Source organism: Alternaria atra (assembly GCF_907166805.1).
Source record: "Alternaria atra isolate CS162 genome assembly, contig: 23, whole genome shotgun sequence".
Taxonomy (NCBI): domain Eukaryota; kingdom Fungi; phylum Ascomycota; class Dothideomycetes; order Pleosporales; family Pleosporaceae; genus Alternaria; species Alternaria atra.
In genome coordinates this window covers 3,472,616-3,499,986 of record NW_025091321.1, presented here as the reverse complement: position 1 = coordinate 3,499,986, position 27,371 = coordinate 3,472,616, and the positions used below count along the sequence as shown (strand labels likewise).

Sequence of the window (27,371 nt, the reverse complement as noted above, 5' to 3'; positions counted from 1 at the left end):
CCGTGCATGGGGGACGAACGCCTGCGACTCCATATACCAAAACAAGACAAGAAACCATAAAAGAAGTGTGCAATCAACTTGCATCCCATGTATTAACGCCGACCGGAAGATGGTATTAGCCAAGATGTAAACATGAATGGGTTGGCTTGGATGCAATCGTAAATTTTTGCTCCCGGTCGGAGCCGAACTTCGTCAACCGCTGCTCGTTCGAGCATGGCGGAAATGAATAGCTTTGCGACTCCTAAGCCAAAGACCGGGAGTGCCTAGAGAACACCAACAGTCTTAGCGCTGGCTCTTGTTCTTGGACGGAACAACGGCGGCCTCTTCTTCTTCTTGGAGCGCGTTACCATAGGCAGCAACGTAGTCCTTGGCCCACTTGCGGAGAACAATAGATGCTGGTCAATGTTAGTTGGGATATGAAAGAGTAGAGTATGTGCTGACTTACCCTTCAAGAACTTCTTGCTAGCATACTTCTTGAAAAAGGCCTCGTGGACGACAGGTCCAGAGAGGTAGTCGATCATCAGCTGCAGGACAGGCTGAATCTCCTCCTCGGAGTAGCCGGCGTAGTGTGTGAGGGTGTTGTCCTGTGAATGTTAGTACAAAGTCGCTAGTGTGAAGGTCATGATGACTTACCCAAGGGCCACGCTCGAGGACGAGACGAGCAAGGTACATGGCAGCAGCGGCGACCTGGCTTGGGGGGTGGGCGAGGAAGCGGTGGTCTAGGCAGCCAATCTCGAGGAGGTACTTGCCCAGTGTACGGGTCTGGATGTCGTAGTTGTCGGCCTTTGATATCCGGCGAAGGAAGTTCATGGGGTTGGGGTAGCTGAGATCGTAGTTGAGAGCAGCGAGGACGAAGCGCTCAGCGCTAAGGATTTCCTCCTCGGTGAAGCCATCGTCGGCGACGTGACGGAAGTTCTGGACGTGGGGCGAGAGGACCTCCTCGTACTTGGAGGCGATGAACATGGCAGTGACACCGACCAACTGGAGACGGTCCAGCTGGACAATCTTGGCAGAGAGGAAGCGGTCAATGATGTTGACAGCGAGGAAGAGGGTCTCTGGAAGGAGGCGGAAGCGAGTGTGAACTTCAAGTAACCAGTCGACGAGGATACCGCGCATCTTCCACTCAAGCTCAGTCTGGCTCTCCATGTAGTCTGGGTTGGCCATGGTCGCAATCTCCAGCTCCTTCAAGTACTCGAAGATCTCGACGACATACTCCGAGACCATTAATGGGTCATCGACATCCTCCTTGTCTAGATCCGGGCCGTCATAGAAGACCTCTGTGATGGGTGCCTCAACCTCCTTCTTTGTGCCATTGACTGGCTTGGTGTCCTCAGTGACGTTCTCCTCTGGCTTGACGTTCTCAGCCTCGTCCTCTTCTTCTTCATCAACCTCCTCGATGTCTTCCTCCTTCTCCTCCTTCACTGGCTTGACTTGCATGCGCTTCTTGGCGGGCTGACCGGCGATACCGTTACCGCTAGCTTGGCGTTTCTTCACGTCGGATGAGGTGATGTTCTTGTCCTTGGGTTCCAAGATGGAACGTGTCGAGTTGGCCCGCGATGACTTCTTGATGCCGGTGGGTTGTGCTGCTTTTGAGACTGCGCCCTTGGTGGCCAGTGGCTTCTTTCCGTCCTTCGCGCCAGCACCAACGGCGTCCGTCTTGGTGACATTGCTGACATCACCGAGGGCGGCGCGCTTCCGTGTCGCGGCACCGTTGGCGCCGAGGGTGGCAGTTGACTTCTTCGTCTGGAGAGTCTTCTTGGGAACGTCGGCAGCAGACTCATTGGCGCCGAGGTTTGCGGCCTTTGCACGCGTCAAGCGTGTCGTGGCGGCGTTCTCATCATTCTCGTTAGTGACGGCGCGCTGCCTGAGGGTTCGAGCCTGTTGCACGCGTTAGTATAATGCAAGGTGCCGGACGTGTCGCTGTGGTGAATCGGAGAGATGGGACGACAACAGGTGAAAGGGCGAGAACGTACAGCGGGAGGCATTGCAAGCAATATTATATATGCTAATCAAGGCTAGAGAGGTATCCAGGTGCTCGAGTATATCTGAAGTATGTAATGGCGTATGTAGGACTTGTTTTGATACACTGTTTTGAGGTGTCAGCAGAGCTCCATGAAGCTTGAAAAAGCGCGTGTCTAGGCTGACAAGACGGGAGCATCAAGAGCCGCGGTGTGCATGCACAAATCTGTCAGGCAGAACCACGGCCGATGCTCGCGAATGCTGGCTGCTCTACCACGCTCTCTGGGGTGCGGCAGCGACAGTGACGTGACGGGCGAGATGGAGACGAACCCTTGGAGCGCGAGATGCGTGGGAATTGAGTGGACGGGGTAGAGGTCCAGCTACAATTGTACACGGGAGGTGGTGGATGGGGGGGATGGGCGAAGGAAAGGTGGGCACCAAGGTGTGTTGTGGGAAGTAGGAAGGGTATGTTGTGTGTTTTGAGCGAGGGCAGGCTAGCTTGGCTTCCACGTCCCACGCGCCAAAATCGCATTCGAGGCTGGCAGAGCGTAACAGTGCACGCCCCACAGGCGCGTATGTGAACTTACCAGAGATGACGCCAGGTCCCAACGCGTAAGTTTGCCCGTGTTGTAAGATGAGGCGATTCGCTGGCGAGAAGCAGATGGCGAGGATGGGATTCTGGAAGGTGCAGCGCAAAGGAGAGAGCGATGGTCGAGATGGCGTGTTGTGATGGGCGAGGGAAGCAGACACACGTTGTTGCTGGGACATCGCGCCCGGCGAGCAAGACCCACCCCGGGCCGGCCTAGCCAATTGCGGCGGGTTTGAGAATTATTCGTGACATGTCCAGCAGCTGCACGCCATCCAGCAGGCGTCCATTGCAACAGCGTGAAGCATCTAGTGTCCCCAGTTGCACCAGACGAGAATGCTGCAGCCGCGGATATGTCGTTTCCAGCCCTCGCGACTGGGCAGGGCGCTGCTGTCTGCCCGCACCTACGCACAAGTCCAGGCCATCGACGTTAAACCTCCCCCATCGATACAGCCTACCGTGGCTGCCGACGCCGGCGTATTGAAACAGGAAGGAACACGAAAGGAGAAATTCATCCCTCTACGCACATACAAGCCCCGCACTCCCGGTCTGCGGCATCTAAAACGACCCGTCAACGACCACTTATGGAAGGGACGCCCGCACCTCAAGCTCACCATTGCCCGCAAGGGGCAGCATCTGGGAGGAAGGAACAACACAGGACGAGTCACGGTGAGGCATAGAGGTGGCGGACACAAGAGGAGGATACGCATCGTCGACTACAAGCGCTATCTGCCTGGCAAGCATGTCGTGGACCGGATAGAATACGACCCCAACCGGAGCTCACATCTGGCCCTCATCACCCGCGTGGCAACCGGAGAGAAGTCGTACATCATCGCTGCAGATGGCATGAGGGCGGGGGATGAGGTGGAGAGCTACAGGAGCGGTATTCCCAAGGAGCTGATTGCAAGCATGGGTGGTGGTATCGACCCCGGTATGCTGGCCGCGAAGACGGCGGCACGAGGAAACTGCCTTCCCATCCACATGGTTCCTCTCGGTTCTCAAGTGTACAACGTGGGCACCAAGACACAAGGTGGGGGTGTCTTCTGCCGTAGTGCAGGCACATACGCCATTATTGTGAACAAGGAAGAGGTGGACAAGGGCAGCAGCACAGAGATCAAGCACGTTATCATTCGATTGATGAGCGGCGAAATCCGTAAAGTCAGCGCAGATGCATGCTGCACCATTGGCGTTGCCAGCAATCCTCAATCACATTTCACATCACTCGGAAAAGCCGGTCGTTCACGGTGGCTAGGAAGGCGACCGGAGGTCCGTGGTCTCGCCATGAATGCAGGTCAGTCCTTACATCTGTCTAGCTCCAACTTGCAGTCTTCTAACATCTCGCAGCTGATCATCCTCACGGTGGTGGTCGTGGTAAATCAAAGGGTAACGTGCACCCCGTCAGTCCATGGGGCACTCCAGCAAAGGGAGGTTACAAGACAAGGCATAAGAGGAACAAGCACACTTTCCTTGTTCAAGATCGACCACGTAACCAAGGAAAGCGGAGGTCAAAGTAGGGTAGCAGCCGGTGTACTATACGCTCAAGATGGAGCTGTACTATATCTTGTAGTCGCATGTCGCATACCGACTATCAAACATGCATTTACTGCCCAGGCGATTTGACATGTTCTCGAACTGCGCTCTTTCATGCAAGTAGGGACTTTGACTTGGCAGCGTGATTCGGTAGTTTTCTCGGCCGTATCGACGCTGACCTGTATTCAGCAGCGTCCATGCTCGGAGGTCGGAACTTTGCACGTTGCGGCTCTTCTGCAATCTCACGACCACGCCTTCTCCAGCCTGCATAGATCACTTGGCTGACCATGGTCTGGGCGAACCTGATCTACTGTGTCAGCTTCACTGGGACGAAAAACGAGGAAAAGGCGCCATCGTTCATTAATTTTGACTAATCATACCTTTGCGCATATCTGTCAAGTACTTCGGTTTTCTGATTACTACCGATGCAGCCGCTGACAGACCGATATCTGGTTTCAAGCTGACTACCAGATGTTTGGGTTGATGACACAAGACGGCGCACGAAGATCGGTCGCATTCTGACCCATCTTGGGCTGGATTACTTACTGCCCCACATTGCCGCTTTGGCGATGCTGCATGTTCAGGGCTGCAGACACACGGCAACCACATGCATTGGACGGCACATATCTAGGCAAAGAGGATTCAGGTTACTGAACAGCTGTCAAAATTCGTAAAGCTACCTGTATATGGAAGTAATCATATCTAGCTGCCAAAGCACAGGTAAGGGAACCTTGTGGTTGATCCTAGCTAGAGAGCTCGGGAGATCCGCCATAATTAGTCCAGATGCTCGACGTCTTGCAGCACGCTTAAGGCAGCACGCATTGCGCGGACGACCTTGCAGATGAGACCACACAGACGTGCGAAGCTCAGCCATGAATTGTTCTATGCCCACTAGCCCATACACTTCTGACCACCTACTCTTGCATCCACCTTGGAGGCATATCGCGCCCCTAGTGCTGGCACCAACCGTCGCTGCTTACCCACGCATGTTCAAGATTGTCTTGACCGACAACGATACCCCAACATAAGCGCCCGTTGTACCGCCGGCGTAGGGTTGAGCCAAATCTCCCAATCCAAACGGCTAGCTGGAAGGCCCCCAATCCCTTTGAACCGTGCTTACGCGGGGGCGGTCTCTCTGGTCCAACGTGGATCTACGATCCCTCCTCGACTTTCAAAGATCTCAGTAATCGCTAACATGGCTTCTAATGGGTCTGAATCGCCAGACGAGAGTTTCTTCAATGATCTCTCCCAACAAGCGCAAGAGACGAATTCTACCAACAACCAGGAAACACAGCAGGACCAGTCAAATAAAGTCAAAAGGATCGCTTGTGTTCTGTGCAGGAAGAGGAAGTTGCGTTGCGACGGCGCCCGGCCGACATGTTCCACTTGCAAGCGACTATCTCACGATTGCGCCTACGACGAAGTCCGCAAGAAAAGTGGACCCAAGCGTGGCTACGTGAAGCTGCTCGAACAACGACTGCGTAAGTGGGCGCATACTTCTGCTCGTCACTTGTACTGATTTATGGGCTACAGAGCAGGTCGAGACCCTCCTGAAGACCCAAGACACGGCCGACTCGAGCAAAGAAGCCCCGCGCCAGAATTCCGCTTCCGCATACGTCGCAAACACCATAAACCAAGCGCTGCCGATTTCTAGAGACGTTCCCAACGCAACAGGCAGTGCCCCAGTAGGAATCAGTGCATCCAGAGTTCCCGGCGTAGGCCCATTTCAAAATGTCGGCGCGACAGGAAACGATGTGGAGACCGAGACCTCATGGGAGATGATAGGGCTTGGGCTCGAGGAGCCTCTACCGCCCCAAGAAATTATGGACGACCTGTACGATGGTATTTCAACCTGTAATATGGTGATTTTACTAACACTTTGCCAGGTATCAAATATACTTCTCCAAGATCCATCTCACAATGCCCATCATACATAGACCACGATTCCTCGCCGCTCTAAACCTGGCTCCTCATATGCGGCCGCCAGTTTGCCTGCGATACATCATGTGGACCCTCGCTGCATCCATCACCGACAAATACGAAGCGCTACAAGAACACTTCTACCAACGTGCCAGGAAATATGCGCAAATGGATGAGATGAAGGGCCACGGAGAGTCGACCATTACCCTTGCACATTGTCAGACGTGGGTTTTGATGGCTACATATGAGTTCAGACAGATGTACTTCCCAAGGGCCTGGCTGTCATCCGGGAGAGGCTCAAGACTAGCTCAGATGATGCAGCTACATCGCCTGGATGGTGTCGGACTAGATGTGAAGCAATGCCTAGCTCCACCCAAGGACTGGACCGAGCGTGAGGAACGCCGGAGAACCTTTTGGCTGACCTTTTGCGTTGACCGATATGCAAGTATTGGAACTGGTTGGCCAATGACCTATGATGAGAAAGACGTAAGGACAGACTTCTCCTTATTACCTCTCTGCCAAGGCTGACGCTGATTTAGATCATGACAAACCTACCAGCAAGCGACGAGGCATTCGAGAAGAGTAGACCGATGTCAACAGGGACACTGGAAGAGGTTCTGAATCCTAATGGCATAGCAAACCTCCAGGCACTCGGCGGTATCGTCCTCACAGCTGCGATGTTTGGCCGCAATTTACTTCACTTACATCGGCCTCTGCCAGATGACAACGACGACGATATCAACGGTGGTTTCTGGAACCGACACCGACACATTGAGCGTATACTTCTTCAAACGTCACTGGGTCTACCGGATCATCTCCGTCTACCATCCGGTATAATGGATCCCAACGTCACATTCGCAAATATGTGCATCCATACTTCGGCAATATGTCTCCATCAAGCTGCCATCTTCAAGGCAGACAAGTACCGGCTACCAGCAAGCGTCAGCAATGAAAGTAAGATCCGATGCGTAACAGCAGCAGCAGAAATTGCTTCCATAATGCGCATGGTCAGCCATATGGACCTTGGTACGGTAAGTCTAGTCTTGGTCACAACGGGTGGTTGACGTCCACTGACCTGAGCAGATGAATCCCTTTATTTCCTTCTGTATTTACGTGGCAGCAAGAGTGTTTGTCCAGTACCTCAAGACCCGGCCGAATGATCAGCAAATGACCTCCTCGCTGCAATTTCTCTTGCAAGCTATGGAAGCCCTTCGTCGGAAGAACCCACTCACAGAGTCGTTCTTAGTGCAGCTAGATCTCGACTTGGAAGGTGCGGGCCTGCAAGGCATGCGTAACCAGCCATCAGCACAGTCTACGGGCAAAGTAAGTCAAAGTCCAAAGAGTCTTCAGAGCTTGAGCGAAAGGGTTGGGAATCAATTCCACATTCCAACTCACACTCCTACCAAGTAAGTTGCTAATCCCCAACCCATAGTCTACCGTCATTTCGATCCATTCTGATCCGCAAATCAACTGTAGTCCGTTGATCAACATAAACAATTCGCAGAATCGAACCGCGTCCACCAATACATTTGGAAACGGTGTCCCACCCATCCCAGCATCAACATCGAATACGCAGTACTCGAACAATATACCTGCCCCGCCGTTTCACCTTCACAATATCAACAGTATCGACATGAATACCCAGAACGCGGCCTTTTTGCCTTCTCAGTTTGATTCAAACGGAGGATTTGCTGCCACTCAAGACTTTACTCCTGCCGGTTTCGCGTTCCATGATGGGAACGAGATGGACCTCTCTGGAGGCGATAGAGGTGTCGATCAGCCCAGCCCGGCAACAATAAGCACACAATCACGAGGCGGTTCGACATCACAATCTTCTTACTCTCCAGGTCAACCAATCGAGCACAACATTCCATATCGAGCGTCCCCGAAGATGGCAAGGCCGACGATGGGATCTGGCACCGGCTTCCCAGGCTTTGTGGCTACCAGCGAAACGTATCCTGCTAATAACTTTGGCGCATCCGGGAGCATGGGTAATGAAAGTTACAACGACGGTTTCGTGATGGGCAACGAATGGGAATACGCGGCGCTGAACGCTGGGACAGGACTTACACCGATGGCAGACGCATCGTGGGATTCGATGTTGGAAAGTGTCACGATGGGATGGGAGTCTCTTAGTCCTAGGACAGACGCTCGAGGAATGCGACTGGAACATGATAAGATTTGACATTCAGGAAATGAATGTATTGAAATAGCAGGATACCCACTTTCGCTTTGATTGGATCTGGACTAGGTGTTGGTGGCATGGTTGGACTTGACTCTTCGGTCGCGCATACACTGACTTCGCATGTCTTGTTAGTACGTCGCCTCGACGGTTTTGGACGACATGAAGTCATTTTAGAAAGGCTTCCAGAACCGGAAATTGTACATTATTATCTACACTACTTGAACTGGCATACCCAGGTATCATCCTGGGTACTTTTGATCTTTCCCCGGATCCGTGCGTGGGGCCGGACACGTATATCGACGGAGCAACTTCGGATCGAAAATTACAAACGCATTGACGAGACTGTTCATCGAGCACGAACTCATTGTTTTTTTGCGCCCAAAATAATGATCTCGATACTTGGCCCTGTATTCGATCGTCAGGGTCTCCGGGGATAATGCGGCTGCAGGGATGATGGGGTGGGAGCGGTCAGCCAGCGTCACACGTCGCAGTTGCCGGGCAACGAGCGAATAGAGAAGCTACCAGCAGCAGCTCAACCACATCACCACCGCTTTTTCGCAGCTTGGTGTCGTACAATTAATCCTCTATTCTTCACATATCGTTCCCTATCCTTGTTTCCCAAGCTAGGAATTAGCTCTCTCAATCGGCGCGCCAATACTTTCGACAAGTACAAACAGAGCAGTAAACACCGAGGCCAGCGTGCATTCCCAATGTTCACGTCCAAGGAAAGGGAAGGTGCTTCGTCGCCAGGGCCTGGTGCCTACTATTCGCCGTCCCAAATGAGTAGGAAGCATCGACATGCATCTCCAACTGCCATACTGACCATTGGCATGTAGAGAGCTATCTCCAAGATCTTCGTACAAACCGCCCCGCACGCCCTACCGGAGCTCGACCTGCTCCCGCACATTTCAATACGTGGTCGAGCAGATCCAACAACCGAATGTCCGACTCGTCCAACGTATCTTCATTACAACGCACCTTCACAGATCCCGTTGTCGACGCCGATGCACGCCCCTCGTCCTCGCACGAACCCAAGTCGCACAGCCGAACAACATCGAAGATGAGCATAGATGAAGTCGTAGCCAATGTTGGAAGGCCGCTGGTACAGCCACCACGCGGGCGGGACACGTCGAGGTCGTCGTCGCCATCACGAACACCAAGCGTGCCATACCGCGAGAGGGAACAGCGTCAGGCGGAGCAGGGTGAGGCACGAGCTATTCGCGTTGCCATGGAGGACCTGGAACTCGCGCAGGAAGAGGGCAAGATATTCGAGGCGGCACGAGACGAAGCTGTGGAACTGGTCTGGAAGCATTGCAATCCCCATGCGGCTGGCGCCAGTCCGACCAAACCGTATGCTTATCCGGGTCTGGCCAGGAAGAACAGCGCGCAGAGGAGTCGGAGCGTCGAACCGAAGGATCAGGATCTGCAGCGGGCCAATTCTAAACTGCGGAAGCGACATTCGGTGGGAAGTGCCGCGTCAGGGAGCAGGAGTAGCAGCTTACAGAGCAACGGCGCCGGAAGCCATACCGATACATCAGTCGCTGGGAATGCAGGCTTCAGTACGTCGCCTACCAAGAGCAGCTTTGACATAAAGGGCAACCAGGACGAGTCAACAGCACTAAAGAAAGCCATTTCAGACCTCCCAGACTTTAGAGGACGACGAAGGAGCAGCGGACAGCGCCGAACGATCAGCGGGAGTCTCTTCTCCAACCCCAAGGACCAGATCTACGAAGAACCCGAAGAGGAAGCACCGTCTGCTCCTGCACCTACGCCCGCCGCTGCCGAACCATCCAAATCCGAAAAGCTACCATTGGGCATACGGCGCAATCCCTTCATGCGTTTCCAATCCATCAAGGGGAACCCCATGGTGAGGTCCAACACGGACCCTACCATGGCATCCAAACGCTTCGATCGCTACGAGATACAGAAGAACCCTCCGACTCAATCTAGGAATGCGGCGTACACACTAAACTCGGCGGAGCCAAAGCCAGCAGAGGATGTCAAGGCGGATGCGGAGAATGAACCGGAAGTGAAGATGAAGGACGGCAAGGAGATAAGAAGCGACGAGCTCCGTGCTGCCACTGGGTTTCGTCTAAAGGACCGCAGTGCAAAGCTGCCCACTCCTACGGCTGTCTCAGATGCTCCAGGGCGACCAATCGTTTCCTTCAAGAAAGACTGGAATGTAATCGAGATGAAAGAGGAGATATCAACTACGCCTGATCTAACACCACGGCCTCTGAACCCAACCAAGTCTGTCCCGCCTCCGCTGAAGCACGCCGATACCGAACCCGTTGTACCTACCATGAGTCTTACGCCAGATGTGCCTAAGCGAAACACTACTCCAAGGCCACCTACGGTTCCAGAGATCAACGTTCCTTCAGAGCCTAAAGTCAGTCTGGCACCAGACGTACCAGAGCGAAGCACCACTCCGAGACCGCCTGTGGTTCCAGAGGCTAACAACTCGTCTATTTCCACTCCTGCGCCTGGGCGATTTAGTCTAAAAGGAAAACCTACCATCAACATCTACGAAGACCCTCCAGCCCAAGCGAAACCCCTACCACTGACAAGCTCGCTGAGGAAAGCCAACATACCGACTCGTCCTTCCCCTGCTCCTCTACCTACTATCAACGTATCTGACTCAGCTCCTGCGCGTTCAAGGACCACACCAGCACCACCAATTCCTTCTATTTCCGTGTCTGAGACCCCATCAATTTCAGCCAGGAAGAGTCCGTTTAGTCGTAGCTCGTATGCGCCGCCAACAGGGACCACTCCTCCTGTCCCCAGCATATCGGTCAGCGAATCTCCAGCTCCGAGACGAGGTTACACAACACCCTCAGTCTCCGTGACACCCGAAATCCCATCGATCTCTGTGAGCGAATCACCGGCGCCGAGCCGTGGGTCAAGAACCAATGCTCCTCCAATCCCAAGCATCTCCGTGAGCGAAACACCTGCACTGAGGAGAGGATCAACTACACCATCCATCAATGTAACTCCTGATATACCAACCATATCTGTCAATGAGGCCCCAGCCTCTACTCGAGGGCGCAACAACAATCCTCCTTCGATATCGGTCAGCCCTTCAGTGCCTTCGATCAACGTAAACACACCTAAAGGCTTTGGCCCGGCCGCCTCTACACGACCACTTCCAGTGCCGAACGCTCAAAACAAGTCCCACAGCTATAACGGCACAGCCACTCCTCGCACCCACTGGACACCAACCACTGTCCGTACAGGCGCTCTCTGTACTCAATGTGCACTCCCCATCTCAGGTCGTATCGTTTCAGCATCAGGTTCCCGCTTCCATCCCGAATGCTTCGCCTGCTACCAATGCGGCGAGCACCTCGAATGCGTAGCCTTTTACCCGGAACCCTCCAACAAACACGCCGAACGCGTCCACCGCATCCGCGCCCGTCTCTCTGGCGCCGACATCCCCTACCTCCCTTCCCACCCTACCGCAGATGACATGGCACGTCTCGAGCACGACGACGGCACCGACGAATCTCCACGCTTCTACTGCCATCTCGACTTCCACGAGCTCTTCTCCCCGCGCTGCAAGAGCTGCAAGACACCCATAGAGGGCGAGGTTATCGTTGCCTGCGGCGCGGAATGGCATGCTGGTCATTTCTTCTGCGCTCAGTGTGGTGATCCGTTCGATTCCACGACTCCCTTTGTCGAGAAAGATGGGTATGCTTGGTGTGTGAATTGCCATACGCATCGGTATAGCACCAAGTGTAAGGGGTGTAGGAAACCTGTTACCGATACTGTTGTCAAGGCGCTTGGGGCTGAGTGGCATGTTGGCTGTTTTGTCTGTGTGGTAAGTCCTCCTCTTCTTTCGACTTGAAATGTCTTTTCACTAACTTTATGTGCTAGTGTTGCTCTGGGCCCTTTGAAGATGGTAGGTATTTCCTCAGGGGAGAAAGTCAGGATCCTGTTTGTATGCGCTGTGAAGAGAGGAGGTTGAAGGCCTAAGTACTGGTTACCTGCTTGCCGAACCCGTTTTGCTGGGAGGTTTGCATACTGTCTGAACATTTTGGCATTTGCGGCATTTGGGTATGGGGAGAAAGGCGCTGTTTGGGCGTTTTCTGGTAGCATATCGGATAATTGGGGAGTTACAATGCAAGAAACATAATAACGTTAAGCAACTCAGTCTACAGCTTGTTGGTTTCGTAGCAGTAAAGTGATGAGAAAAAGAGAAGGGTCGGAAGGCGTCTTTGCCAGCACCAAGCTCTGACATTGCCCCTCTTTCTCCAAGTTCGAGATGGCAACCCGCAGCCAGGAGGAGACATCAGTCGCTGTCGGGATCGATGTTCAACATTGTCAACATGGCGGGAGACTACTGGGTGTATGCCTACTGAGAGTGGATTATATTTCCGAACATTTGACCATGGTTTCCCATGGTTCGTACTTTCGGTACCACGAACGTGATCGCGAAGAGTCATATGCGCACAGCTTGACATAAATGCGTGCCTTCTGTGGCTCAACTTCAAGCTTTCTATTTCCTTATCAGTTCTGGTCCAACCGATAATTCAAAGTCAAAGAAGCCGACATCTCCCTTCAAGGACCTCAAGTCTAGTACGTATCTGCCCGACTCTTCCGATAGAAAGTGGCGAAGCAGTAAAACGATGAGTTCGATGTCAAACATCGATTGGGAAATATGGCATAATAGAGAAAGTGTCAAGGGAATAAAGAAGGAAGGAGACTCGAAGTCAAGTTGCGATCCGAATTACTGGGAAAGAGTAGTAGAATATGCAAGTACGGGATGGTCGTTAATTGCACTTCGGTTCGAGAAAGCTTCCAGCGAGTACGATATCGACAATTACGCCTCTGCGGAGTTTCTAAACTCAGACGTAGCACAATCCTTGCTAGAAGCCCTGCGGGGTTGGGACATGAAGAAGAGGATTTACAAGAAGCGTGTTGCTGAGCTTGAAGATGTAAGCGATCAAGAAGGCAACTTACCAAGGCTCTTCCTGCAACCTTACGATCGCTTCCCATTAAACGTCAACGTCAAAGATGCCTTCACACGTTACAACTTCAGGTGCGACATCATCAAAGACCAGGAGTTGCGCGATCCCAAGGGAGGCATGTATGAGAAGCACGTTTGGAACACCTTCACCGGAAAATGCGAACATGAATCGCACTTTACAGCTTCGCACATTTTTGCTTGGCAACTGGGTCAGGAGTTAATGACAGCTATCTACGGATCTTCGTCCGAAAACGATCAGTTCTCCTCTGCGAATGGCCTTTTCCTGCCTATCCATATCAAGGAGCTATTCGACAATGTACCCATGGCCACCGTGCCTGATACCAAGGATCTCAGGTCACAAGGCGAAATAACATCGTGGATGACCACTCATCCACATGAATACAAGATCAACATCTTCGACGATGGTCGAGTGACCTTGGACCTTTGGGCTCTTACCGATGCCAAAGGCCAGGACCTGACAACGCGTCAACTCGACGGAATCAAACTGCTGTTCCCAGCTTGTAGTCTTCAATCCAGGCCTGCTGCTTGTTACCTGTACTTCCATTACTGTTGTCAGCTTCTGAGACAGGCTTGGAGGAGAAGGTGGAAAGGAGATATCAAGAGCCTTCCGCTACCGGTGTGGGAGAAAGAGCTTGCCAACATGTTCGCTTGGGGTGCAGTGGTGAACTACTTCGCGCATGATCAGATGCAAGGTTATTTTGAGGAGCTTGGGTGCGAGTTTGAGGACTTGAAGGCAGATGAGATGGATGGTGATGGACAGGCTGATTGATATATGCTTGTTGATGCAATGGCAGAGCAAATTCTCGTGAGCAACTGGATGATGAATGGAGAAGAAGAAGAAGAAGAAGAAGAAGAAGAAGAAGAGGAGGAGGAGGAGGAGGAGGAGGAGGATAGTGACAAAGATGACGAGGACGAGGACGATGATGAAGCATGGATGCATCCATAGTCAAGCCTGGTGGAAGGACACGAGTAGTGCGTCTCCTATTCCACTTCAGGAACAAAACGTCAAGGGTGTCTTAATTGCAGGATGTGTGTATTCAGCGGTGTAATAAAAATGTTGGGTCCTTCCTCTACGAGGCAGAGACATCCTTCCCTTAGAGACAATCACAACATACGACGTGTGCCCCAGGGGGATACATTATGTTGTGTTCTGTAAGTTTTTTTTATTGCAACCACAGCGGATACCTTCAGGGCACAGTTTACCCAGGTACCATTTCGGGAAAAAAATAAGGAGCTTCTTTATACGCTGGCCTGGCAGACAAATCAGAAAAATACACGTCTTCGTTATTGCAATTTTCCATTCAGTGGTATATCTAATAATACAAACTCTTTTGAACAAACTAAGAACCACGCTTAAAATCAATGTCAATACAATACTCCGTGCATGCACCATGTTTCGTTGCCGGAGAAACATCGCCCGTCAGCATATCCTGCCCCCCGCATTACCCCCAACTATGCAAGAGATAGACCAGAACCAGGCCGAGGGAAATCTCTGGCTCAATCTATATCTGTTTACCCAAACGCCACGACGTTGCTAAGAGGAAAAAGGACGATAGCAAAGTATACTATACCAAGGTGCTCTGCAAACGAAACCAAGCCAAATAAAGAAGGAAACGAGCCAGAAACTATAGCTGCCGTTGCTAGAAGCTGCCAGCCTTTTGTCAAAAGAAAAATTGCAAGATCTTCTCGCTTCTCAAAGGAGTGCATCAGTGGCTTACTGACTGCTTCCATGCCCAACCCCATTCAAACCATTCATTCTATCAAGAAACCTGTCTGGTGCCGGACTTGACTTCTTAACAGGCGGATCAAGAATCGTTGGGCTAGAAAGGGGCTCTAAGCTCTTGATAGGCGGGAAGACGGGCGTCTCGGACATTTGATGACTCGATACTGGTCGCATGCCGTCGTGTTTCAGTGGCGCTGGGATGGGGTCTGGGAGCATCTGGGCGGGCATTTGGGACGAAGGAGACGGAGCTATGCGCATTGGTGCCGGAGCCGGTGATGACATGTTTGCTCGGAGGGGCGCGGGCGAACTGTGTTTGGTTGGGGAGAAGGATGGGCGGTTGGCGGAGCTGGGTGGGAAAGAAGAGTGGGGGCTGTTGAAGTTGAAACTGGGTGGTAGGCCGTTGGCTGGCCGGGGGGAGGCTGCTGGAGAGTGCTTTACTGGCGAGCCGCCTGGGCCCGCTGCTGACGCTGGACGGCTGAAGCTTCGCACATACGGTGCTTCCGGTTGTGGCGGTCCGAAGGGGTTGGAGTTGAATGGATTCGGGCCTCCAAAAGAGCTGCCGTTCTGCTGTGGTTGTGGCATGTGGAAGCCTTTGGTCGGGCTGCTTGGTATTCGTTCGAGGTTGTAAGGTGGAGGTGACGATGTTGGATGACCGTTTCCAGTTCTGTGCCCAGGGGATGAGAAGTGAGCTCGTATCGGTGATGACATGCTACCATTCGCGCCTTTTGTCGGCGATCCATAGGCAGCTTCTGATCTTTGTATGCCAGGCGGGCCCAGAGCTTGACCCCGTGGAGATAGACTTGGGCCGTCAACCCAGGGCTGTGCAGAATGCATAGGCGGCTGGAAAGCTTGTGGTGCTGGTAGTTGTACTCCGTCAAATCGGTGCGCTGGCATAGAGGGTCCGTCGCCATTTGCTTCTGCGTGATTATGAGAAGATGGTGACTGTGATGTCAACCGTAACTTGAGAGATGGAGGCTTCGGCTGGTCCGCCTCTCCCTCTTTACGTTTGCAGGCAGTGCAAACAAATACGAATTTCGAATCATCGGCCTGTTCTTCTGTGATGCCGTGGCACTTCATGTGTTGCCAGACATTGCACTTCTCACACGATATTTGTGGCGTATTGTCGTTCTACTGGAGTCAGCGGAAGTAAACATGTTCATGCAGTTGAACTCACTAGGTTGGAGCCGTAAGTACCGCACTTTTCGCAGTCAAAGAACCAATCTTCTTCCTCGTTAAGCCTTTTGAGATCACTTTCGTGCTTCTTCATCATGGCCTTCAGGTGCCGCTCAGAGAGCCTGGCATTGTTTGAAGCCAGCTTCTGTTCGTTCTCTTGCAATCTACGCAGCTCCTCTTCTTTGAGAATCTTGGCCGTCTCACGCTCCTTCAGCCGTTGCTCACGAGTCATCCTGCGAGAATCTTGTGCTTCCTCCATCTTCTTCTGCTTCTCTTGCTCCGCCTTGGCCATTGTAAGCTCTTCCTGTCTCTTACGTTCTGCAGCTTCGGCCTCCTCAACCTCTTTCTGTTTTTCAAGTCGCGACGAGATTCGCGATGAGCGCTTTGCCGTGGCAAGCTTTTGCATATTTTCCAACTCCTTCAACTTGCGAGCCTGCTTCTTCGCTTGCTCCTCCGCCAACCCCTCCATGACGGGCATAACGTCCTCCTGAAGTCGTTTGTACAGTATCTTCTCGTTGGGATCGCGACTCTTCCGGATACTGTTCATGTACTCCTGATAATCTTCCAAGGTGACGCAGATGCACTCCCACTTCTTGCCACCAAGACCGTTGTCTGTCTCCAGAGACTGTTGTTCTTCTGTTGCCTGCTCATCATCAACGGCTTCTTCGGCCTCGGGAGTAGATGCCTTCTGTCGCTTGCTGGATCTCGATCCTTTTGACTTCCTCGACTTTGCTTTGGGTTTGGCTTTCGTAGGTTCTGGAGGTGGTGGTGGATCTGTCATTCGGTACATGCGGTTGTCATCTAGAACGAAGAGCGATCGTTCTTGCGAGTCCCAGCCTGTGGGCTCCATACGCTGCGGCATGTTAGTCATTGCCCTAGACCAATCCATACGATGCTTACCCAGAGCGTCTGCTCGCTATCCGTCGCTCCCATCTTCTCTCTTATTGTGTTTGGATTGTTGAGCGTCCATACAGATAATTGTTGCAACACGCGTATCTTGGTGAAGACGTCGAAGTCGTGGAATTTGTTGGGTTCCTCTTCCTCGCCAAAGGGGTTTCGAGCGGGCGCTTTCGCGACATACTGTCGACGGGTGTATTCATCAAAGATGTCGGGTCTGTCATCGCGTTAGCACTTTCGAGGTAATGCGCAATGGTGAACTCTTACGTCAAGCCTTTGTGTGACGATACGTGCTTCAGCAGCGCTAAGCCAATTTGTGCAAGTTTGTCGGACGGCTGTGGTTTAAGACATTCGGACTCCAATTCCTATACGGTTGTCAGCTCCTGATGTCTATGAGATATGTGCGCGCCGGCCTATGATGCTGGGCGCAAATGCCATGTACCTCGATGTCAAAGTCCTTGTCGATTTTGACCGCGTCACCAAATAGACTGATGTACTGGGCCAAGTTGGAGAACTGCCACATATTGCGCAGTTTCTGCAATGTACTGGGCTCTTCAACAGGCGCCTCAGCCTCCATTTCCTCGGCGGCGCGTTTTCGAGACGGCATGGCTGCGGTGCCTCGCGTGCGGCGACGCGTGCGAGTAGCGTGCGAATATGGTGTAGGAGGTCAGAGTTGATGGGTAGAATATGCGCGTTATTAGATGGCGATAGGGTATGCTGTCGTTGTGCCGGTCGGCTCGGGGTCAGGGCGATGATGTGAGTGCGGATGTCCCTTTTTGGTGAAGTGAGTGATGAATGTCGCGCGTCGATTGTCGGCGAGCCCGGGGGAGAGCCCAAACCGGTAAGGCCGCATCGTGCCAGCCTTGCACATGTCAACTGGCAGAGATGGTACACTCATCCTGGAAGGACAGCAGGAAACGTTATTGATTTCAGTACACAGGCAGAACTATAGAAGTAATATTTCGAATACATGGTCTGAATGTAGGTCGCTTACTATGATAGTTGCCATGATAAACTTTAACGCACCCATCTTACCGGACAAATACGGGCTTATGAGCATCAGCATTTCGTGAAATGATACATAAAACAACTGTCTGTCGGTTGACACCGTACGAACACACTCTCGAATCAACATCATAAGGGTCATAGCCTTGGAAAAGTCTTGGATAGGTCATGATGACCCGCTTGACGATGCCAGGCCGCGTCAGCCACGCAAACGCACAAGCCACAGCACTCCACCAAGTGTGGCTCATTGCCGGAGGATTCCATGCTAGGGGCCAGAGACGTTGCATAGTAAGCCGTCAGCAGTTTCGGATCTTCCGCGGTTGTGTTGGTCCCTTATGCTTATGGCAGTATAGTCTAGCTTGTAGAGCAAATACCGTGTATGTAGTTTTATAGCAAGAGCGCGTTCGTCATAGCAGAGGCATATTGCTGTGAAGATGGAGTAGCCCATGCCGAACATGACAGGTACAGTGGACGTTAAACTAAAATTAAACCTCAGCCCTAGTCTAAGCTGCGCATCCTTGTCGTTCATTGACCCTTGTCCGTGCTTGGGAATCCGCATCCATCCCGCATTTCGAACCAACACTTTCCTGCCAGACATACAAGACGCGCCTTGGAAAGCCTGCGCCGGACCTACCTATCCCGCCACTGCCTTTACCATCGCTCCTTTCACTACGACACTCGCTTGCCTTTGCTTTGAAGCCTGCATGATTGCGCGATAGCATTCCAAGAGAGCTGAGTTGGATCAGATGCTGGATTGAACGCCGCACACCAGACAGGACGCCCCAATGTCCTACCCAGATCCCAACCACGGACGAAATCACACCCACCAGTCAATACCTCTGCAAGACCTTAATCGCCCGCCCGACGACTTCGACGAACATGCGCCACAAGAACATAGGCGGACCCTCAGCGATCGCGGACGGAATCTGCTTAGACAGACAGGCGCGATAGCAACAGGGGGGCATTTCCGGGACTCTCAGTACTCGCCCATCGCAGAGGTGTCGCCCAGCCCTACGCGCTTCGCTCAACGCCCGCAGGTAAACACCAATTTGGCCCCAGCGAACAATGGCATACGGAGGGTGGAGGAGGAAGAGCCTGGCTCGCCCTTGGATGCAGGCGCATTCCAGGCTGCTATCGGATTTGGCATGGGCATGGAATTCCAAGGCAATACCTCGCCGCCAATACCTACACCGGGGTCGTCGCAATTATCCTACATTGATACCTCGTATTCGCACGAACCATACGTGGACAGATCAACCTCGGAGGACCACGACTACTTCTCCCCCACCTACGACGACACAGCTCGGTTGACGGATGCGCGCAATCTCCAACCGATAAGCGGGGCCGCAGCTCCAACTACTCCGATTGAGCAAGACCGATCCAGTTTCCAGAGTGTGCGCTTCCTCAGTCCAGGCGATGCATCGCCGACAGCCCGGCATGGCGACGATATTGGGCAGGCGGAGGCGGGCAACTTGCGAGACTCAAGAGGAAGGAAGCGTTCGTTATCGCCTGGCAATTTCGAGTCGCCTTTACACAGGGCTGGGACTATCATGCGGAATATGTCCCAGCGTGTTGTCAATGTCAGCAACGATTCCCAAGTCGCCGAGCGAACCCTACAACGGAAATCCACCACACACCAAGGACGCCTTGCACCTCCTCTGTCAATTCCAACATTGCCCGAATATTCCACGGATGGTCCTACCTCACCCGTTCCATCCACGCCAATTGAGAAGCCCCCATCACCTGTGGTTTACTCCAGAACACCAAGCGCATCATGGCAACATCCTCCAAATCCTTTGCGAGGGAAGAGCCTGGGAATTTTCCCAGCCGACAGCAAACTGAGAATCAAGCTTTGCGACCTGCTTGTGCATTCAGTCACCGAGCCACTGCTTCTCGTGCTCATCGTCATCCAGACGATTCTTCTAGCAGTAGATGCGCGTACCAAAGCGCAATACAATGCCGGGCATAGCAAAGAGATCTCGACATTCAACGGTATTGACTACGCTCTGATGTGCCTTTTCATCATATACACATTAGAGGTTATTGTCCGCATAATTGTATCTGGTTTCATCATCAACCCCGTCGAGTACAGTACCATCAATCGACAGGTTGGCCTACGTGAGGCTGTCATAAGCAAAGCAAACCAGTTATTTGGGGGTCTTCAACGGCAGCCTTCACAGCGGCGAAGTGGCACCAACAGCGACCCCACTCAGGATCCTCACCAGCCTTCAGTGCTTCGGACCTTCACAACTGCACAGATGCACACCGACATTGGGGTAGGCGATGCACGTCAGCAACAACGTGCTCGCTTAGCACATCGAGCCTATCTCAGACATTCTTTCAACCGAACCGACTTCATTGCCGTCGTTTCGTACTGGATCGCTTTTGTCCTAGGCTTGTGGAACATCGATAATAGCCGGGTCATTCTCGTCTTCGATATGTTGAGCTGTTTGCGCATCATTCGTCTTCTGAACCTTACCAGCGGTACCTCCGTCATTCTCAGGAGTTTGAAGAAGGCTGCGCCTTTGCTAGTCAATGTTGCATTCCTTATCGGCTTTTTCTGGCTTCTCTTCTCGATTGTCGGTGTCCAGAGTTTCAAATCAAGTCTCAGGAGAAACTGTGTGTGGATAGATCCAGCGACACAAGAAAGATTTCCCAACGACAACCAGTTTTGTGGTGGTCACTTGCAGAACATCGAAGGCCACCATCCCACAGGATACATCCCTGCTCCGGGTATGCCACCTGGACCTGATAACGGTAAAGGTTTCCTTTGCCCGAAGGGTTCCATCTGTGTTGAGGGCGATAATCCCTCTGCAGGCACGAAAAGTTTCGACAACATTCTTCAATCCCTTGAGCTTGTTTTCGTCATCATGTCGTCCAACACTTGGTCTGACTTGCTCTACACTGTAGCCGACACAGACTACCTGATCAGTTCACTCTTCTTCATTGTAGGAATGCTGATTCTGAGTTTGTGGCTCATATCTCTTTTGATCGCTGTCATTACCTCCTCCTTCCAGATCATCCGCGAAGAAAGCAAGACTAGCGCTTTCACTGGCGTGGAGATCAAAGAGGAAGATGCCGAGAACAGCGACGAGAAGAAACGCGTCAGCGGTCTCAAACGTCTTTACGACAAGACTCTGTGGGTATGGGTGTTTGTGATAGCTTTTGGCCTTGTTGCCCAAATGATGAGAAGCGCCAACATGAGCGACTTTCGCCGCACTTTCATCAATGCCACAGAGATCATCGTCACATTCATCCTATTCGTTGAGATCATCGTACGAATTATTGTCGACTGGAGACATTTCTTCAAGGGCAGGCGGAATATTATCGACCTCATGATCGCTGTCATCACAGTCATCATACAAATACCAGCCATCAAGCATGCACACGATGGAAAAGCCTACGCTTGGTTATCGATCTTTCAGATTCTTCGTGTCTATCGCGTTGTCTTGGCTGTGCCGATGACACGCGACCTCATTGTAGGTTCTGCTTGTTGCCATTGGAAAGAGCTCAGCTAACAATCATACCAGATGGTCGTTTTCGGAAACGCGGGCGGTCTACTGAACCTGATTCTCTTTGTGTTCCTTTTGACTTTTCTGGCATCCATCTTTGCCTCTCAGCTGTTCCGTGGTGAGATTCCTGAGCAAGATGACGGAGAGACGATCCGCGTGCCGTTTTTCGACATCTACAACTCCTTCCTAGGAATGTATCAGATATTCTCCAGTGAAGATTGGACCAGTATCCTGTACAACGTTACCGCTCATCAGAAGCCGTTCGGTACAGCGTGGATAGGAGCGTCCTTTTGTATCATGTGGTTCATCTTTGCTAATTGTAAGTACAAATTGGACACTCATTTCAAGAACGCGGGCTTACCATTTACTAGTCATTGTCTTGAACATGTTTATCGCTGTCATTCAGGAGAACTTCGATGTTTCCGAGGATGAGAAGCGTTTACAGCAAGTCAAAGCTTTCCTGCAACAAAAGGAAGACGGTCTTACCTCGGGCACTGGGTATGTAGACCTCTCTTACCATTGATAACACATGTGCTTACATATCATAGTAATCTATCTCTGTCGTCCATTTTCAAACTTGGACAGGCCCGTCGTAGAGACCCACTCGACTATGGTTCTGCCGCCACAGAAATGCTACTCAAAGATGCGGTTGTTCGTGACTTCCTTGACGAGGGGGATGGTAATGAGAGCCCGCAAGATGAAGAACCTCGGCCTGGCATTCGTCCAGCCAAGACTATAGTAGGGTCCGGAACTATGTCCACGATCTGGCAACGATTCCAACGCCGAATTGTGCACCGGGAAGTCAATCCTTTCTACGCTCCTCTGGACTTTAGCCGTGCGTATGAGGACCTAGATCCTAGAACAATGGCAAAGGAAGTTGTCTCAGCTACCGAGAGAAGAAAAAAGGCTCAACGCGAGTATCTGCGGAACCACCCAAACTACAACGTTTCCATGTTCATCTTCCGAGTCAGCAACCCGATACGCAAGCTATGTCAGAGGATTGTGGGCCCCGGCCGTGGTGGCGACCGTATTGAAGGAGTCGCCCCATCTGTTCCTGTTTGGTATGCATTCTCTGCATTCATCTACGCTGCCATTATCGCCATGGTACTGTTGGCTTGTATTACGACGCCACTGTATCAACGCGAGTACTTCATGAGCCACGAATTCAGCGTCAAAAACTGGTTCGTGTGGGTAGACATGGGCTTCGCTGTCCTTTTCAGTATTGAGGCGCTTATCAAGGTGATCGCCGATGGCTTTTTTTGGACGCCCAACGCATACTTTCGCGGCTCTTGGGGTTTCATCGATGGTATTGTATTGATCACTCTTTGGATCAACGTTGGTACATCGTTCTTGAACGAGGGCCAAGTCACTCGAACCGTAGGCGCCTTCAAAGCATTGAGGGCTTTGCGTTTGCTCAACATCAGCGATAGCGCACGCAATCACTTCCATGCGCTCATCGTTCGCGGTTGGTGGAAGCTCTTCTCAGTAAGCATATCCCACGGTACACATGTTTGAGGCTAATCATGAGCAGGCTGCTTTTGTGTCATTGAGCTTGTTGATCCCCTTTGCCATCTATGGTCTGAACCTCTTTGTCGGCCAGCTACAGTCTTGCAACGACAGCGACTTCCCTGGAGGCGCCAGTCTGAGAGATTGTGTCGGAGAGTACAACAGCAGTCCATTTAGCTGGGACGTCTTAGCCCCACGCCAAGCTGCCAACCCTTACTACGATTTCGATAACTTCGGAGATGCCCTCTTCATCTTGTTCCAAATTGTATCGCAAGAGGGCTGGACAGACAATATGTGGACTGCCATGAGTATCACTGGGGTCTATACTCAGCCAGAGGACAGAGCGTCTCAAGGCAACTCTGTCTACTTCATCGTCTTCAATTTGCTCGGCGCTGTTTTCGTCCTGACGTTATTTGTTTCCGTGTTTATGCGCAACTATACGGAACAAACTGGAGTCGCCTTCTTGACGACGGACCAGCGCTCCTGGCTAGAACTGCGGAAGCTCCTTCGTCAAGTCTCTCCCTCCAAACGACCTTCGTCCACCAAGCAACGAGAGAGCTGGGAAGAGTGGTGTTACCGCAGAGCTGTCACTAAAACCGGATCCTGGCAGAGAACCATCACTGGCGTTCTGATACTGCATCTTCTGCTGCTTTGTTTGGAATGGTATCCAGGGTATGGACCATGGGAGACTGCTAGGGGTAAGTTTCCTCTCACGCCCTCTACAAGCTGTGACTAACAGTTCTAGACTACATCTTCCTTGCGCTTACCATCACCTTCATTGCGAATGTTGTCATCCGGATTATCGGTCTTTCGTGGCATCGTTTCCGGAGAAGTGCGTGGGATGTGTACTCAATCTTCTCGGTTGCGGGTACTTTCGCTACGTCGATTCTTGTCTTAGCGAAAGAGGATGTTAGGATATTCGTCCAACTGCACAAGCTCTTCCTCGTATCCATCGCTCTTATGCTTATCCCTCGGAATAATCAGCTCGACCAGCTGTTCAAGACTGCCGCAGCGAGTCTTGCGTCCATCGCCAACCTTCTTGCCACATGGTTCGTCCTGTTCTTGGTATACGCTATTGCCCTTACACAAACCTTCGGTCTCACCAGGTTTGGCGCCAATGAAACTGGAAACGTCAACTTCCGGACTGTACCCAAAGCACTCGTTTTCCTTTTTGTAACGAGTGGTGGTGAGGGTTGGAACGAGTTCATGGAGGACTACGCCAACGTCGACAAACCTTACTGCACGGTGGGCGACAGGTATTTCAACAGCGACTGCGGCAGCCCCGAATGGGCGCGAGCTCTATTCATCACCTGGAACATCCTGAGCATGTATATCTTCGTCAACTTGTTTGTTTCGTTGATATACGAAAGTTTCAGTTATGTGTATCAACGAAGCAGCGGGTTGTCCGTCATCAGCCGAGAAGAGATTCGTCGCTTCAAACAAGCTTGGGCAGAGTTTGATCCTAACGGGACAGGCTACATCTCAAGAGATGTGTTTCCAAGGCTCCTGGGTGTAGGTTTACGAACATTCATATCAAAGCACGAAACTAACAGCGATAGGAACTCTCTGGTGTGTTTGAGATGCGCATCTACGATGGCGATTTCACCGTCGGTTCCTTGATCGAAGAGTGTGGAGTAGCACCTCGGAGGGAATCCAACCTCCCAGTATCAGGCCGTGAACCGACCAAAGAGATCGATCTTGACAAACTGAACCGTCGTCTCGCACAGCTACCAATCGCGGAAATACGGCGCAGACGACAACGCATGAACATTTTCTATGAGGAAGTGCTCGTGTCAAGCGACCCTGATAGGGGCATCCAGTTCTCTTCCCTGCTGATGATCTTGGCTCACCACAAGGTCATCAACGACAACAAGAGCTTAAGACTAGAGGAGTTCTTGAGGCGCAGAGCTCGCCTACAAAGAGTTCAAGAAGCTGTCCGTCGCAACGTGGTCGTAGGTTTCTTCGACACACTATACTGGGCACGGCGCTTCCGCCGCGCCATGGACCAAAAGAAGCAGGGACGTATGACAGCGATCCCGCAGTTCACCGTTCCCGAGATCTTTATCGACGACGAAGACATCACAGACGCTCAGCGAGGTCAATCTTCTGGACCTCCCAGTCCTCTCTTCTCACCCCAAGATCTCTACGCACCCTCCCCTCGCAACTCGGCTGGCACGTCTACCTCGCCACCAGCCTTCCCTTACGACCGCACCCGAAGCAGGTCCAACTCAATACAACAAACACCAACAGGTTCACCTACACGGGCAAGTCCACAGCCATCTCCCTTCTCTCCGTCTGGCGACGAGCAACCAGAATGGCAGTTTGCGTCGGCACTTAGTCGGCCACCCAGTCCTCTCGAAGTCGATCCCGGGCAAGCGAATAGTCGTAGCCGTGGGAATAGCGCAGTTAGTGCAGCAGATGTTTTGGAAGTGCTTGATAACTCGGCATGGGGTGAATCGATTAGGAGGAGTTTCACTCAACGAAGGCGCAGTTAGCGTCCGATGCGATTTGTACATGACCGCCGGGGACATGCATGGCGGGTGTCAATCACGTCGATCAAAATGGCTTGGTACGGCTTCGGTAATGGGTCGAGCCAGAATTGGATGGTTCAGGGTGGCGTACGACACGAAGCCTGTTGCATGAACGTCTGGAATGATTGGATACATATGCGGCTGGCATCAACCCGACACGCAACGCTGGTATGGTGCTAATGGGTTGGATGGGTATAGGGATAGTGCTTATACTGGTGTAATGTCGGTGGCGGAGTTAACTTTTGGCATTGCATAGCGTCGGCGTTGAGCGATTGGTCAAATCACCTTAGATATTCCCTATTACAAAGCTTTACTTCTCCCCTGCTGGTGCCTATTCTCACCACTCTGATGACTTTTAAATGACGGATACAAGACCCGTTCGTGCTAGTTCTTAGGATAGCGCATAAGATGTGTGGTACGCTACTTAACGTTTATCGTGAACCTGTCCAGGTGCTTATGATAGCACACTTGCCAACGCGCAACCGTACCATGGTACGGAAAATGATCCGATAGCATATGCAGCGTGAACATGCTCAGGTGGCAGACGCTAGTTGTATCTTCCGTTCCCAGATCACAACTTGTTTTCAGCTTCTTCGTCCACTCTTCTAGACCCAACAAGTGCCACGCGAACATAATGCACTAGTATATACAATCGCCCCGCATGTCGATAGAAGCTACATACGTAACTGAAACGTTGGTCTGCTCATCGCTCCTGCTACGTGTGCACTGGAGTGTGGTGCCCATCGGACACCCTCACATCAAGAGCCGTGAGCACAATGCATACCTATCTTTGGTACGTCTACTACAAGTTCCAACGTTGACACACCACTCTGTAGCATCACACCGGAGCATCAAAAACGCGCCTGCATCTGTTGAACGTCCGCTGGATCTGAAACACTGGTCTGCCGTCAGACAGCTCGGCGAACTAGGCCATCCCACTTTCGGATACGCTCGCCTGTTGCAGATTCTTGCATCACACACGCAGCACCAGGTCTCGAGACAGGCCGCTTGAGCATGGAGACATTGCGAGCTTCATGTGCTGGGTAATGCCTTCTTATGGCTGGCGGGATGCACGTAGGAAACAACAGCCAGGGTGGTTGCGTCTGAACTGGCCGAACTGGGTACGGCTTGACCGGCTCCAGGTCTATGGCGAGCGGAAACCTCTCCGATCCTCGTGCCTACTCAACAAGTTTGTGGCTTGGACGTGCTGGTGGACCACCCTGACGATGATGCAGAACGCCAGTGTGGATGACAGCACGCGGACATGTGCAGAACGCGTCGCGCAGAAAAGCAACAACAACAACGTCAACAAAAACATAGACTAGCTTCGCCGACGTAAGAATAGTTACAGCAGCCCTCACAATTTCTCGTGAAGCTGCCAATAAGTCGGGCATTCAGCGATTCTCCATGATGAGTGAGGATGATCCTGTCTCTGCGCATCGTCATCTAATCTCTTATCGATTGCAGGCCTATGTGAAATGAAGCCATGCAATCATTCCGCGGCACAATCAATGGCACAGGACGTCTCCCGCTCGCTTGTTTCTAGACCGGTGATCAAACGAGGCTCGACCCCTCAATTCACGCGTTCCTGACAGGGATGCCGCTGCTCCGACTGTCCAAGGTTTTAGCTCTGGGACGTAACACGCACTGGCACAGAGCACATGCGACACGCAGCTTAAGGATCCCCGAGTCTGCTGTTTTTCGAACAGGAATACCTCTGTGAACTTCCTTCTTCATCCCTTTACCTTCGCTTTTACGTGTATTTGTGCGCGCCTTCTGTTCTTTGACCAAACTCTCCATCCATATATACCTTTGAACAGAGTTGATCTCCCTTCGGCACTGCCGCAATTTACTCGAAGC

General features: G+C 52.1%; 5 protein-coding genes across 5 annotated transcripts; 3 read left to right on the top strand and 2 right to left on the bottom strand.

Moving 5' to 3' along the window:
* Nucleotides 1–282: 282 nt before the first annotated feature.
* Nucleotides 283–1,985, bottom strand: ALTATR162_LOCUS4713 (uncharacterized protein; the record flags this gene model as incomplete). The annotated part of the gene is made up of 4 exons (XM_043312328.1): nt 283–395; nt 446–584; nt 634–1,878; nt 1,974–1,985. The coding sequence occupies 4 exons, from the start codon at nt 1,983–1,985 to the stop codon at nt 283–285; spliced, it is 1,509 nt and encodes a 502-aa protein (XP_043168263.1).
* Nucleotides 1,986–2,881: 896 nt separating this feature from the next.
* ALTATR162_LOCUS4712 (uncharacterized protein) lies at nt 2,882–4,059 on the top strand (the record flags this gene model as incomplete). Its single annotated transcript, XM_043312327.1, has 2 exons — nt 2,882–3,836; nt 3,890–4,059. The coding sequence occupies 2 exons, from the start codon at nt 2,882–2,884 to the stop codon at nt 4,057–4,059; spliced, it is 1,125 nt and encodes a 374-aa protein (XP_043168262.1).
* Nucleotides 4,060–5,270: 1,211 nt separating this feature from the next.
* Nucleotides 5,271–13,933, top strand: ALTATR162_LOCUS4711 (uncharacterized protein; the record flags this gene model as incomplete). The annotated part of the gene is made up of 9 exons (XM_043312326.1): nt 5,271–5,556; nt 5,609–5,909; nt 5,962–6,481; nt 6,535–7,026; nt 7,079–7,318; nt 7,428–8,083; nt 9,108–11,994; nt 12,051–12,075; nt 12,669–13,933. The coding sequence occupies 9 exons, from the start codon at nt 5,271–5,273 to the stop codon at nt 13,931–13,933; spliced, it is 6,672 nt and encodes a 2,223-aa protein (XP_043168261.1).
* A 945-nt stretch (nt 13,934–14,878) lies between these two features.
* ALTATR162_LOCUS4710 (uncharacterized protein) lies at nt 14,879–17,564 on the bottom strand (the record flags this gene model as incomplete). The annotated part of the gene is made up of 5 exons (XM_043312325.1): nt 14,879–16,015; nt 16,062–16,913; nt 16,961–17,174; nt 17,225–17,322; nt 17,400–17,564. 5 exons carry the CDS (start codon nt 17,562–17,564, stop codon nt 14,879–14,881), a joined length of 2,466 nt encoding a protein of 821 aa, XP_043168260.1.
* A 1,183-nt stretch (nt 17,565–18,747) lies between these two features.
* ALTATR162_LOCUS4709 (uncharacterized protein) lies at nt 18,748–25,475 on the top strand (the record flags this gene model as incomplete). The annotated part of the gene is made up of 7 exons (XM_043312324.1): nt 18,748–21,441; nt 21,493–21,793; nt 21,846–21,972; nt 22,023–22,959; nt 23,006–23,678; nt 23,726–24,492; nt 24,540–25,475. 7 exons carry the CDS (start codon nt 18,748–18,750, stop codon nt 25,473–25,475), a joined length of 6,435 nt encoding a protein of 2,144 aa, XP_043168259.1.
* Nucleotides 25,476–27,371: the final 1,896 nt, after the last annotated feature.